Consider the following 15,018-nt stretch of genomic DNA (forward strand, 5'->3'; position numbering starts at 1 on the left):
ATTATAATTGTAGGCATTATGCTAAAATGTCACATCGCTTGGAACTTACTGTATGGTTTGCCGCTTATTAGCTCACTGCTCGCCAACAAGTATTCTTATACGGGATAATTAGCCATCTAAATATGATATCGTTTTACAATGACATATGTGTCAGAAACCCAGTCGACAATGATGTTGCCCTGAATGATGATGGTGATGGGATAACGTAATCATCACATCACATCAAACAGTGTTAATAACATTACAGTCGGTAACGTGGAATGGTTGGTCACTTTCATCCCACCAAAGCGAGTCCACAGTAATGGAAGGGAAGCCTTTAACGGCACGTCTAAAAAATATATTTTATTCTTTAGAGGACTGAAATCCTATCGGGTGGGGATGCCTATTTCTACAATAAAGCTCAGCGCTGGTGTTTCATTCTGTAAAGACTTCCACACACAGCATAGCTCGTCACCCCCCTGACTGCTAGATAACATTAAGCGCACTTTTACATTAATCATAAATGTACAGGCACCACTAGCGGCAGGGATCTGTGGTTGATCAATGGTAGGGGCTACGTGGATGTTCTCAGTTGCGCCTTGAGGAGGTCCGCTGCTATTGGCTGAGCGCATACGGAGGAAGGCCCACCTAGTGATCATATTATTGTGAGATTTCCCCCCTTAGACCATATTTGAATACTGTGCAATTGAACTATAAGGAGAAGTGACATTTTTGGGAACAAAAGGTAAGTGTGACATCTGTTTGCAATGGTTTCTGGTTCTGACTGCTTGTGATCATCGCGTATTTAACAGAGCATGTTGTGTGTAGAGCGAAATTATACTGACTATTTAAGGATTAAACAATATACACCTCTTATTCGATGTAAATATAATTGGTATAATACCATAGGCATGTGGCGACAACCTGATGATGGTGAATTGCACACCATCAATTTGCCTTGAAATGCACCTACTGCTGTCCAACAATATGTTGTAAGGACGTTGATGACACCATACTGTTGATATCGTGAATAACCTACTATTACAACAAAATTATTAATTTGTAAAATAGGAACAATAACCAAAGAATGACGAAGTTGTATATTGTAAAGTAAATGAGTCTTTACACAAAATACTTAGTTTTAAATTAGTGAAGGATGTGTGCATATTTGTTGCCTATTTCTTCTCCATCTTGCATTATCTCCACCATGTAATGCTCTTCCATTATGTCATTGAATACTGCCATTTATGTGATACAGCCAGGTCTATTTGAAAGACACTTATCGGGCATTGAGAGTAACGTTACATTAAGTAATAATTAATGAGCAGGTGCACAATTAACCGTTTCGAGGACATCGTGTTCCATTGCCCATTTGCGACTGGGAATTAATAGTGGACCTTAAAAGAGTAATATTTAGTGTAAACATAGTCACAAACGATTCTAGCTGGAGGCAAACGAGGCGTTCCATTCCCTCCTCCATTGTGTTGAAGTGCCAGGGGTAGTGAAGCCACTTTACTGACAGTTCGTGGCTTTTTGACTGGTCACATCTGAATAGACTATACTGTGTGTTGGCAATGTCGAATTTTGATAACGTGTTGATGTAAGGCAAGCACGGTGATTGACATCGATTTATTCATTCATTCTTTTTCTTTGTGAAGCGACGGGGCCAAGATGGATGTTTTTATGAAGGGGCTTTCTAAAGCTAAAGAAGCTATGGACGTGGCCGCCGAGAAGACCAAGGAAGGAGCGGCTATGGCTGCGGAGAAGACCAAGGAAGGAGTCATGTTTGTGGGTAAGAGAAATACACGAGTCGTGTGCCTCATCAATTCCTTAAATGTATGCACATCACGGATATGCCTCGCGCCTGCCTCCGTGGGGGTGATGACGTCCAGGCATCCCTGCCACGGTTGGGGGAAGCTGTTGCCTTCTCCTACATAACCACATAGCGCATCGCTATAGGATGGGGGACGTTTGTATATCTCATTGGCTGTAAGAGGGGTGTGGTGATCTTTTTTCTCTCACGTAGACCGTGCATAGTGACTTTCACATGATATAATATTTTGCAATTATTTTATCACAGCTGTTGCGTATAGACAGTCACCTTGAAATCACCTGTTTTTCATGATAACAGTAGTATATTAAGTTATTCATACTGATACTGATATTCAACACAGACGTTTAACAACAATGGGACACTCTTGATTTGCGCTTGTAGTGTAACTACCGTATTTGCTATACTTTGCCAATGTTCTGTCTATGTAGGTATTTTAGGTCATAGGCCAGTTTTGCTCCCTGTAGTAATCATTTAGGGTGAATTCTGGAGGAGCTCATTTGATTTTTGTTGGAAGCTTATGAAACTGTTGCATTTACAATGCATGTGGTTTGTGAACAAAGACACTCTTTCAGCCTTTCAACGTGATGGAAAGGTGTTTATTTGAAACAACACTGAAAAGACTTTTTAATTTGAGAATTTGGTTTTAAGCATAATGCATTCAAACATGTGAGTGTGCTGTATGCCTCGGTAGTAATGCTATGCGTGGATAAGCAGCGTTAGTATTCAGAGACTCATAGAGTTCAGATAGACATGTAGTCTGGAGATCATCCAACATCATTTTGATCCCTCGCTGGTGCTGGGAGGGAGCCTTACAGGCCACATGTCACCGAATTCCATGATCTCATAGAGTGTCTAATTCACCGTGGTGACTGTAATGACGAAAGTCCCTATACATTTAGCCTTTCAGCCTCATATTTATTACAAAACTTTGGTAATGTAGTGTGCTTCTGCTTTGATGTCAGCTGATAGTGTTAGGTCATTTTGCTGAGCATCTTCAAGAAGCCAGTATAGAGCAATACCATAGTTTGTCTTAGGAAGAGCTGGGTACTTACAAATAAAAATGATCTCCTCTGCAAGCAAATTTGCTGGCTTTTGACTTTGTGCTGGGAGGGATGTTTATTTTGGTAACTGTATGTGTCTGTTTGTGTGGAGAAGGGGGTGTTGCACTATGGCAAAATAATGTCTCTTTTATGGCAAATTTTGGTTAGAAGTCTTTTTTAATGTGAACCGGAATGCATGACTAGCTAAGCACAGCTTAATATGGATAAGCAATTTGAGATGAAGCATGATATGAGCACATGGCATGGATATGAAATCCATAAAATTCATCAATATGGTATGTTGAACATCCTAAATATTGGACATAGATTAGCCAGTATATATATATATTACCTAATTTGATACACTGTATGAAAAGTGTCTTAAAAATGTCTTAAAACATTCCCTTTAAGCACCTAGAAATTGTGAGGGATGAACTTAATTAGAGCAGCAGTCACGGACCATTGTTCCCTTCAGTGAAGGCAGAGGAACTAATCAGTCTGATTTCGACCTGTAGACCTCTCTCCCTCTATGTTGAAAGAACGGCAAGTCTGTGGCAGGGTACGGCAGCCACGGTCTGCTCAGCGACAACCAAAGCAATATATCTCAGGCCTGCCTTCTTAGTCAATGCACTGCTGTGTCACATACTGCCTGGTTGTGTTGCTTTCGTGTGGCTATTTCCCGTGTGAGGGCCATGCATGTCCTTTCTGGTGTTCCAAAGGGCTAGCTGAGAGAAAGAGAGAGAGAGAGAGAGAGAGAGAGAGAGGGAGGGAGACAGACAGGGAAAGAGAGAGGGGAGGAGAGAAAAAGAGAGAAGGCACATCATCCCTATGTGTGCTCGCACGAGAGAACAGTGGTGGTGGTGCCCTAGAAAGCTACGCTTGATTCACCCTGTGGGCTTGTGTGTGGAGGAGGGGTGAGAATGAGCTCATAGGCCTCCCCCTCACCTTTGACTGCTGCTGCATCCCACCCACCGCCCACCCAGCCCAGCAGAGCGCAGCCAAGGAGATGGGAAGACATCCCAACCCCACGGCAGCTGTGTTTTATAGCCCCCTACGCACGCACAATGCCTTTTGAGAGCTCACACTACAATGGCCATGAAAGAAAGATCCCAGAACCATCCAGTGGTAAACAGAAGTCAAGCTGTAAGGTTTAAAGGTCAGACCTTGAGTCCTCTGATTTCTGATTTCTTTCAGACAGATAGAAACGGTGTTGATTCTCAGGGTCCACTCTGAAATGCCTCTTTGCATTACAGTGCTGAAAATGGAAACGTTGTCTTTGTGAGTAATTCATAAGGCGTGCGTGTTAAATGAGGCGTGTTGCTCTTACCTTCAGTGGTGTATCTGTGCTCCTCCTGTTTTGGGTGAGTGCACCAAACAAGTGTCATGCGCCATGCTTATAACCAGTCTTGAGGAGGTCTTGAGAAAGGCAGAAATGTCTTGAGATCTTGGCATCAGTTGAAAGGGCAATGCCTCATTCACTAGAAAAGGCCATCCACTGACAGCTGAAAGTGGTGTGCTGATCCTCATCGGAGGCGAGAGTGAGCCATCAGAGTGCCGTGTTTTTGTGACCTTGTTCGAAGTGGGATTGCGGGGGTTTGAATGAGCGTAGACTCTCGCGTGTGCGTGTGTGAGGCTAGGTGTGCTCCCCTGACGGGCGGCACAGTTTAATCCCTGTTAAATGTCTGTTGTGACTGAGGGTGAAGTGCAAGCTGAGTGGCTGAAATGCTGAGTCCAGAAGGAACCATTTCCTCACGTACATAGAAACAGGAGAACAAAAAACAGAGCTCATCTTAGTTGCACTGTATATATATTATACCGCATACCGTCAGCGTGGATTTTGTTTAAATGCTCATAACACCAGGTATAAAAGATTATGGGAATTTGAATAAGAAGCTTGCACTTACAGAAATGAAATAGCCCTCAGTTGAGCAATTTCATGCAAGCTTCTATAGAATTTAAAAGAGCTTTTAAAAAGAATATGGGCTCAGTGCGGTATTCAATAAAATACTTTCAAGACATTAATATTGAAATAGATCTTAAGTAATGAGGATTCAGACAGATTCTAATGCTGTTATTCTGCAATGAGTATGAACATCAGGAACGTTCCTACTTTCATAACTGTTCAAGTGTATTCATCATTGTCTGTGTTTATATGAAAATGTATCACTTTGTAATAGTGCTTATTCTTTTTTTTTTTGCCTTCTAGGGAGCAAGACCAAAGACAGTGTTGCAACAGGTAAGCTGACCTTCTTGGCAGTTCTGTATTTAGTATTTCTGAAGATGTATTAATATATGATAGAGCTCATCACCTCAGCAAACACATCAGCAAGTCAGTTACTGGTGCATACTGCGTGTGCTTTCCACCTCTTCAATAATTTAATACGGCTAGACTCTGGCTGGCAGGTTAACCCAATCCACCAGAACAAATGCGGTGTTCCGTACGATAGTGTATATAATGTAGATACAAATATATTTAACAATGTGTTGTTAACAACCATAGTACAATATTAGTACAGGCTATCTTATACTGTTTATAAACTATAATTTAGCCAAATCCAGCAAAATATTTGTAAAATGTAGACTGTAGTTGAGTGTGCTTGTTTGGTGTGTAAGCTCCTTAATGGCTCTTTTAGTGTGTGTTAGACCACTCTAGCAAATGGCCATCAAAGGCAATGGGCCGGTTTTGACATTGTAATAAATGTTTACTGATGTGCGCTTTAGACACTATTGTTTGGCTAAGGAACGCCATTGCTACACAAACAACCTCATACCATAGAAGAAGAAGTCGTTTAAAATATGTGTGTGAGGATATGTTACGCATTTAGCATAAAGCTGTAGAGTACCTAATGGTTCTGGTCGTTATTAGCTACATAGCTACATTGTTCCAATTAAAGCTGAGGACAGCTAAATGAAGCAATGTCTGTACATCCAAGATACATCAGAAATCAGAGAAAAGTTGATATATTCCTTTTTGTTCACAGCTAAGGAGCAAGCCACGCAGCTCGGGGGCGCAGTAATGTCAGGTGCCGGGAACATTGCTGCAGCCACTGGCCTGGTGAAGAAAGATGAATTCCCCTCCGACTTGAATGTAGGTTCCGTTCTGAATCCCCCTTTCCTGACTAAAAATAGACACTGACATGCATGCCAGGTTATTTTTAAAGTCCTTTAGTTAGGAAGCTGTGTTGGAAAGCTGTTTTTTCAGGGATAGTTTTTTTGCACACAAAGACTGCACCGGGGGTTTTTTTTTTGGATAATTTTTTGGTCGAATGGGTCAGTTTTTATGAAGTGATTGCACAACCATCCAGTTACTGGTGTGAATCTCCTCCAGGAATCATCCCAGGGGTCCACGCGGTGCCTCGCCCTCTGAGCACAGGTCTTGCATCAGTGGCCCAGTGACAGGCAATGAGACAGCTGGTCCCAGAGGGACTATCATCACAGCCTCTAACCTTCCCCTGTGTTATGTTTGCCCCTATCCCCTGCAACCTTGCACAATGTCACTGGGCCCAGCACTAAGCAATTACAAGGCACCAGAGCATAGTTAGGGTTTTCTCTGCTGTATGCTGGGTTGTGGCTAGGACTTTAGCAAAGACACATTGTCATGGAAATCAGGTGTCATGGAAATTGGTGGCTTTAGATGTGATCGAATTGCCCACACAGCCCCTTGCTGACACACGTGCAGATGTCTTGCATGTACTTACACGCTCATACAAAAAAACACAAACACACACAAATAGACACAACACTCCACACATAGAAGTGCAAAACACTACATTGTTGCATCACTATACAAAGAAGCAACCCCCTGTCCCATTCCTACATTGTGAGACTCACCACAGATGACCACCATTTGTCTTTGTCTCTCGTGCATTTGAGACGATGCATACCTGGAGGAAATGGATGTGTACAGATTATTTATGACTCCTTTCCACTTTAACCCACACTCACTCCAACGTCCTCTGGAATGGCTCATCAGTAGTATGCAAAGGGTGCCTGTGTCTGGAGACTTCACTATATATATGGCCCTTTGCATAGGCATTAGCATAAGCATTTCATCAAAACATATTGTGCAACATCACCACTACAACAAGTGGGGAACTTCTTGTCCCTTCTCCTTCTCTTGTGCAGAGACTAATAAGGGAGAAGGGAACACAAGGTGCGGTGTCTTAGATGTGTGCCAGCCTTATTGATCTGCTGTGGGGTGATGCAGCTGTCTCAGAGTTGAGATGGGAACACGACCTGGAAAGTCACTTTGGAAAAAAAAGAACCAAAAAAAAACAAAAACAAAACAACAGTCTTGGGTATCTGTGTGAGCACTCAGAAATTCTCATTCTTACCCTAACCAAAAGTACAACTTGTAACAGCACAGACTTACGTAAAAAGTACAAGTTAATTAAGCCAAAGGATAAATGATGCCTAAGGTTAATTAAGATAAGTGTAACAGAAAATGGTGTCAGAGCCGTAACCCAGAAGTCTCCCCACCCACTGTTGTTGTTCTCTTTTCTGATTATCTGTGTGACCGCTCAGAAGTTCTCATTCAGCCGCAGACACATGCTAATTCAATTGAGTGTAATTCACAGGGTTTATTACACACCTGAGATGCTGGAAAAAAAACCTGTCATATTTGCAGCACTGCCCAAGGCACAGGGGCTGGCACAGGTTTACGCATGGTCTAGTAATTTGTCAAATTAGAGAAATATTGGGCGAGGATTTTAGATTGTATTAATGAAATCACTCCAGTTAAACTCCAATTAGATGCCAGATTTATCTTATTAGGACATGACTCAGAAACTCAAACATGATATAAACCCAAGATTGATTATGATGGTCTACCAGCCAGAAAACGTTTAAACGGCTCCACGGAAATCAGCTGAAGCTCTAAAGTTAGCCGTGTGGTTCAGAGAAATGTAATCGTATGGACCTCTTGAGAATGGTTGAATGGTTAATTCAATAAAGAAGCCATCTGTTTGTAATAAGCACAGGGGAAAATTCATTGAGTTCAGGAATGAGACTGGTGACTGGCGCGAGATGAGATGAGATGAGATGTCCATATAGCCGTCTGATCTCTGCTTAAGCTGCTGCTGACCACCCCTGCTCTGTGTCTGTGTCTGTGTGGGTTGCTGTTTGGTAGCAGCTGTGTTTTTCACTGATGCCCATACTTTGATGCACTGCCTGGGTGGATGGGTGGGTCGGCAGCAGTAATTGGCAGGAACACTGTGTTCCTGCACAGAGGGAGGTTTTACTTTTAACATTTCAGTGTTTGACTTAGTCTCGTTATATATATATATATATATATATATATATATATATATAACAAGACTATATATATATACATATATATATATATATATGTATATGTTTCATCAAGAAACATGTACAAAAGCAACTGCATCATTAAACGTTTTGGAAATGTGGTCACCCTCCATTTGAAGTAACCTTTAAATACAGTGTACTAAATCTGGATTGAGTAATTAACTATATTAATGTAGATATTGTCACCTGTTAATAACCTTAAACCTAACCCTTACCCTAACCAAAAGTACATCTTGTAACAGCACAGACTTATGTTAGAAGTATAAATTAATTAAGCATTGAGTATATGATACCTAAGGTTACTTAAGAAAAGTGTAACAGAAAATGGTGTCAGAGCCGTAACCCAGAAGTCTCCCCACCCACTGGGTGTGCGGCCCCCTTGTTGTTGTTATTGTTGTTCTCTTTTGTTGCCTCAGTAATCTCATAACTCGCTTACACTGAGACTTAAGATAAGGAGCTTCCACTGGCTGCAGTTTTACGGCTTTTACGCTCATAAGTGTTCAGCGCAAAAAACAGAAATTATGCATTTGCTGACCAGCTGTAATACTAGATGAAGGAGGTAATTACCTTCAGATAGAAGAGGAATAACAGACTTTTTTAATTGTACATGTGGCTTATTCTCTTTAGGGTGTCATCCTGCCAGCCCAAACCAATGGTGGCATGAACATTTTAACACCTATACCTATACTCTCAAAGCCACCGTTTACCAAGCCAAGTGCTAGCATCATGTAATGATATACACTTTGTGGGTGGATCTTGAAGCTGAGTTCTGTTACAATGCCGTGGGATTAGGTCCTATTCCAGCATGGCCTAATTGACACGATTAGCCGAGTTTAAAAATAAAACCTGCCTTTAGCCTTCAGCTTGGTTCACATTCCAGGTAACCGGGCCCCCCTCTTCTCACCTGTCTCAGCCGTACGGCCACAAAAGAGGAAACCGAAACCAAGATGAGGTGTCCTCATTTTAGGGATCTTTCCCTTTCAGTGTTTCATCAATTATCTTTGTAACTGTGAGCAAACATAGATGAGTATCTGGATCACATGACAAGAACCAGTGCTAGACAGACAAGTGGCAACTTGGAGTATTTCTCTTAAAGTGCTTTTGCCCGAAGCACTGGGTAGAAAATGGTCATTCAACGTGTGGTCGTTGTGTTTCAATGCCATTATCATCCACTCTGTGTGTGTGTGTATGTGTGTGTGTGTGTGTGTGTGTGTGTGTGTGTGTGTGCCTGCTTGTGGGTTTATGTATTTGTGAATGCTTTTGTGTCCTTGCTCTGAGTGAGTGCATTTGTGAGAGGTTGCATTCACTGCCTGTATGTGTCTCACTCTACATTGCACATCTCTCTCAATCTTTCTCTCTCTCTCTCTCTCTCTCTCTCCCTCCCTCCCTCTCTCTCTCTTTCCCGCACTCTCTCTCTCTCTCCCTCCCTCCCTCTCTCTCTCTTTCCCGCACTCTCTCTCTCTCTCTCTCTCTCCCTCCCTCTCTCTCTATCTCATGTGTGTGCATGTGGGTGTGTTCCATATCTCTGTGTATGTGCATGAGTGGAGGGTATCTGCGGGTCTTATCTAGTGAATCACATGAATCCTGTATAGTGAATGGTGTGGCTGAGTGCTCTCCTCTGTCCCCTTTCTCTCCCAGCCGGAGTTTGGTCAGGAGGCCACAGAGGAGCCAGCGGGTGAGCGGCTCATGGAGCCTGAGGGCGAGACATACGACCAGACTCAACAGGTGAGATCAGCCTCCATTACCACACACACACACACACACGCACGCACGCACGCACGCACGCACGCACGCACGCACGCACACACACACACACACACACACACACACACACACACACACACACACACACACACACACACACACACACACACACACACACACACACACACACATACACACATGCATGCCTTTATACAAACCTACAACACTGCCACTGTAAAGACAATTACCAAATGGCAAAAACACAAAATCCATGAAGACATCTCTGCAGTGCCAAAATACTGCAGCATCAGTATGCCAGCATGGGAGGAAGATGGACTGAACAGTGGCTTTGAATATACACTGTATTCTGGATACAGCCCAGATCATCATCATGATGAAAACACCTTTCATTTAAAAAGTGTGATTGTAGGGTTATCTGCACGTTATTTATTCCCCCCTCTAAGCTGTGTCTCTGGTCATTACCTCATAAGCATCCTGTCTGGCTGTAGGGGCGTGGTGATGGTGACACTGTCAGGGCAGTGTGGGGAGGTGCAGAGCAGCCTCTCCCTCCCTGCCTCTCTCTGCCTCTCTGTAAACATGGATTCTTCGGGTGCCTGGCGACTGACTACTGGTCGATTGGTATTAACAGTGTGCTTGCCTCGTCAGGCGTATGACATGTGAGAGATGTCTTCCACTATCCCCCCCCCCCCCCCTCTCTCTCCCTCTGTCTCTCTCTCTCTCCCCCTTCTCTCTCTGTCTCTCTCTTTCTCTCTCTCTCTCTCTCTCTCTCTCTCTCTCTCTCTCTCTCTCTCTATCTCTCTCTCTCTCCCTATCTTTCTGCCATTTCTTTGAGTGTCCCCTGAGGGAAGGAGGCAAGACGCAGCTGTATTGAAAGGACATTCGGTGGCTGGGTCGTGATGATCTGGGTGGCTTGCTGGTTGACTGATCTTGAGGGATTGACTGCCGCTGCCCTCTGCTGGTCACATGAGACACTGACATGATTAGTGGCTTTGAGGCAGATTGATGGTCGACTGATGAACGTTCAAGATATTACACAAGAAATATTGCTGCAATTAAATATCAGGATGCATATTTATAAGCCAGATTTATGAGATGATATATGTTACATGGCAACAATAATTTCCACGAAGGCCAATCTATTTATAAATTAGTCCTGACAGGATCGAACATTTCTAAATTTTGTTTGTCTTGGTTAATTATGGGATGCCCAATTCTCTTGCTGTCTCGTGGTTGTCTCCTCAGTCTCCAGCTCAATGTTTTCTCAGACATTCAGTCCAAATTATCTTTGGGTGAAAGCATGTAATGCCTAACTGTAGCCACAAAAGGGTAAGATTCTAGCATATAAAGAACAACTAATCCTCTATTTCATGAGCTTTAGTTTGAAGATGAATTATGTACAAATAATTTGTGGCCTAATCAGGTTTCTTCGTCTCTGAATCAGTGTGTCTTGTATTTTCGCTTTTATTCTATGATATAATACTTATTAGCACAGATGCATTATTGTTTGCTTGGTACTCATATCCTCAAACAATACATCTTTGCCAGCAGCAGTATTGCCAGTATGCTAAATATCCCTGATGGAAATGAGCACAGATGTCCATGATGTCCGCCGTGTTCTGAATATCTTATGAACATGTCAAAATAAAAGGCATTGCCGTTATTTATTATTGATTTGAATAAAGAGACCTATGTGACGGTGACCATGCGTCTTCGTCCAAATCATTCCAAAGACATTAGAAGACCTCTAGCACATGAGATGTGCAGCTGAACTCAAGTCAAGTTATGAAGTAAAGTATTACCTGATGAGACGAGAGAAAAAATCTCAAACCCAAAGTATACTGCTTGCATAGAGTGGTTAAGTGGTTATCAGTGCTAAACTCTGTTTTTCTCTGTTCATTTCCAGGAGCAGACCCAGGACTATGAGCCTGAGGCGTAAGCCTACCATCCCAGCGTCCAGCCAGCAGCACAATAAAGGTTTATATCAATACCAAGGACACATGCTGACCCCATCACAATAACCCCGGTTGCAAAAAAAACCCAGCTAAAAATCCACAAGCAAAACACCCACACAAACTAAATAAAACATTCCTGCCGAGAGAAAAAAAAAGTTCTTCCTAACAGAAAATACTTTTATTATGATCTATTGTAAATGTCATGGTATTACTGTAATGTGCTGGGTGTAGTTTTATTATCAACATGGGCAGCCTGGCCTCGTTCCCTTGAATCCCTCCCAAGGAAATGAGATCCGCAGCCCATTTGTGAATCTTTGTACGTGTATCTGTATTTATATATTTGTGCAATAGATTATTTGATCTTCCAATGCACATATTGGGGGAGAAAAGAATCTTTGGGTAAATGAATACAAAAGCAACAATATTCTATAGCTGTGTACAACGCCTGTTTGTGGGTTCTCTTTTTTCATTTACTATTGAAGGAAGTTGTTGATTTTAATGTTTTTCAAGTAAGAGTTTTATACATTGTACCTTTATAGTTGCTTGTGATATCATTTCAGTGAGGTATCTGTCAGACTTGGGCAACTTCTCTATGTTTGTGCGTGCGTGTGTATGTGAGGTGTGTTTGTGAAATGGCGAATTAACAAGTCAAGTCTAAATGTGTCTTGAAATCTCAGTGGATGTCAGATCAATATGTGCTTTACAATGCTGGAAATGTTGATATAAAGGTTTCTGTGTCAAGCAAGACATACAAATCCTCTGTAAATAAAAAAAGGAAAAAAGAAATAAAAAGTATTTGTTTTTCTTTCCTGCCATCCATCACCCACAGCAACATTAAGCTCTGACGTGCTGCTCTGCTCTGCTCTGCTCTGTTTTGCTCTGTTCTGCTCCCAGCTGGATAAACTGACTCTGACTGGTAGAGACAGGGGCCTAACAGTTTTTGCCTCACAGTCAACTCTCTACCACAGGCACCCCTCTCAGCCCCCCCCCCCCCCCCCCCCCCCTCCCCACCGATGAGGATGTCTGGGTGTTCCATCCTGAATGAATGAAAGAGATGCTCTCCAAACTGCAGAGGCTTGCAGAATCCGAGCCAGAGCCTCGTCTCGGAGCTCCAGTCCTGGGCCCTCACCCTCACCCTCACCCTCACCCTCCATAGCTGGAATGCCAGCCTAATCTAGGTCCCCTTTTTACTGGGGGGTTTTGTGCGTGTAATCGGGCTGGAATGTGGCGGACGCGCACGGGCACTGTCCAGCGGCGGGCTGGCGGGGGTATTAAACGGGCCCACGCCCACTTGCGTGCTTATTTGAGGATCTGAGAGAGGAAGAGAGAGAGAGCAACGGCGCATGTATTTGTGTATTTCTGAGACAGAAGACTGTGTGTGAGAGACCCCGGGAGCATGGCCTCCATCAAGAAGTCCTTCGAGGGGCTGAAGGGCAGCACTCAGTCTGCGGCCAAGGGGGTCACAGACACTGCAGGTAGGGCAGCCCTCTTCTGTACCTGTCCTCAAGTGAAACACTGATCAATTGATCCATGCTCGTCAAACTGATCACGTTATAGCATGCTGGGGTGTGTTTGTTACTCCTAGAAGCATGCGTTGTTCTGTGATTTTGGAGAAAAAAATAACAAGATAATGCCATTGAAATGCAGCACTTATCCCAGTTTTAGACTGAGAGAGATTTGTCTGATCAAGGAATACGTTTTGCTTTAAGTGCTCATCTATTTTGTTAATGCGATGCATCTGCCACTTAAGTGCACCATGAAGCTGCCCTAGAAAAAAAAGAGTTGTGCCTAACCACACTATTATAAATCATTATGATATATTTACAGTGATAAAAGAGTAACCTAATGAGAATAATCTGTTTAAACTTTGTCAGTACATATATCTAGTAGGTGCTATATAGTCTACCTGGACGCTAAAAATGTAATTAATGGATGTGTTTAAGAACAATTCAAGTGAGTGGCAAAATGTATTCAAATTCATTAGCATTAGAATGCGTACAAACAGTCTCAAGGGCAAACAAACATGCATAAGGAGAATTCTCCAACTGCCGTGCCAAATCTGCGTTTGGAAGAATAAAGGAATTCAAACCGGAGCCGGAGTGTGAGCGTGGTGGTATCAGTCCCGGTGTTGAGGACACAGTGACCTCTGCTCCAGGGTGTGTGTGTGTGCCAACGTCAGCCATGCTGTCTCTCCCCATGTGATTACAGTGCAAGCAGCTCAAGATGCCGTGCACCAGGTGGCAGAGTCCTCCAAAGAAAGCACCAACACAGGTAGCGCCAGCCACCTCAGACTTACGACCAGCGTGATGCACGTTCTTAACATGGAGCGGGTTTAAATAACCTGTAAAAACATTTATATCTATTGAAGTATACATAACATATATTTATATTTAATGTATATACTGTATATATATATATATAAACTTATATTTATACAGTGTGATTGACATTTTAATCATAAATAGTATGTCAAAAGATTTGTTTCATATATAAATGGGTGCACCAGCCTTCCTAGGTCCACTGATGTGCCCTTGTACTGTGGTGTCATTAACTAGCTCAGATGGTTTTAGCTCAGATTGTTTTGGCAGTAAATATTACTGTAGATTTACTGGCTACTGCCATGTGGACTTTTGCTGTCTAATTGGGGTTGTGTTGGCAGATACTATCTCTCTAGATATTGTTCCCATGATATGATTTTTATGATTTTCTATCACCAACTGAACTACCTGGTCCACACCCTGAGCTCTCCCCCTTTGTCATGTGTCCTCCCATAGCTGCCGAAGAGGTCTCCCGGCAAACACAGACTGCCATCGGCGGCGCAGCTGACAAGGCCTCTGACACCATCAAGGAGTTTGGGCAGAAACTGGGGAGCAAATGAACTGTCTCTCTCTCAGACACACACAAACACACACACACACACACACACACACACACACACATTAACACACACACACGCATGCACACACTCAGCATGTAGTGATGACTCAGATTGAGCAATTCAGAAAAAAAAGAAAATGTAGAGCTCACTGTTTTGTTTCACGGTCATTGATAAACTCTATGGTAATTGAAGAGGAGCTTGAGTGTGCCACCCTTCTCATGATATCAGAGAGGAGAGATTCAGCACTGTGGCACACAACATTCCAGTCAATACTGATCTCTTTATATCACGTATTTAACC

General features: G+C 42.8%; 1 protein-coding gene across 2 annotated transcripts; it reads left to right on the plus strand.

The window, feature by feature from the left end:
- The first annotated feature begins 495 nt into the window (after positions 1-495).
- sncb (synuclein, beta) lies at positions 496-12,626 on the plus strand. 2 transcript variants are annotated; one of them, XM_012831373.3, is made up of 6 exons: positions 496-724; positions 1,638-1,771; positions 5,060-5,089; positions 5,835-5,941; positions 9,802-9,888; positions 11,792-12,626. In XM_012831373.3, exons 2-6 carry the CDS (start codon positions 1,651-1,653, stop codon positions 11,822-11,824), a joined length of 378 nt encoding a protein of 125 aa, XP_012686827.2. In that variant the 5' UTR covers positions 496-724; positions 1,638-1,650; the 3' UTR covers positions 11,825-12,626. The 2 variants fall into 2 exon arrangements, with proteins under 2 accessions (XP_012686827.2, XP_031443369.1); XM_031587509.2 differs by lacking the exon at positions 496-724 and adding an exon at positions 1,156-1,500.
- Positions 12,627-15,018: the final 2,392 nt, after the last annotated feature.

The sequence above is a fragment of the Clupea harengus genome, chromosome 20 (genome assembly GCF_900700415.2).
Source record: "Clupea harengus chromosome 20, Ch_v2.0.2, whole genome shotgun sequence".
NCBI classification, from domain to species: domain Eukaryota; kingdom Metazoa; phylum Chordata; class Actinopteri; order Clupeiformes; family Clupeidae; genus Clupea; species Clupea harengus.

Excerpts from the sequence above, each read along its gene's own strand:
- sncb (XM_012831373.3), top strand. The coding sequence starts at position 1,651 with ATGGATGTTTTTATGAAGGGGCTTTCTAAAGCTAAAGAAGCTATGGAC. Across the intron at positions 1,772-5,059 it reads GGAAGGAGTCATGTTTGTGG|GGAGCAAGACCAAAGACAGT; the intron begins GTAAGAGAAATA and ends TTTGCCTTCTAG. Across the intron at positions 5,942-9,801 it reads AATTCCCCTCCGACTTGAAT|CCGGAGTTTGGTCAGGAGGC; the intron begins GTAGGTTCCGTT and ends TTTCTCTCCCAG.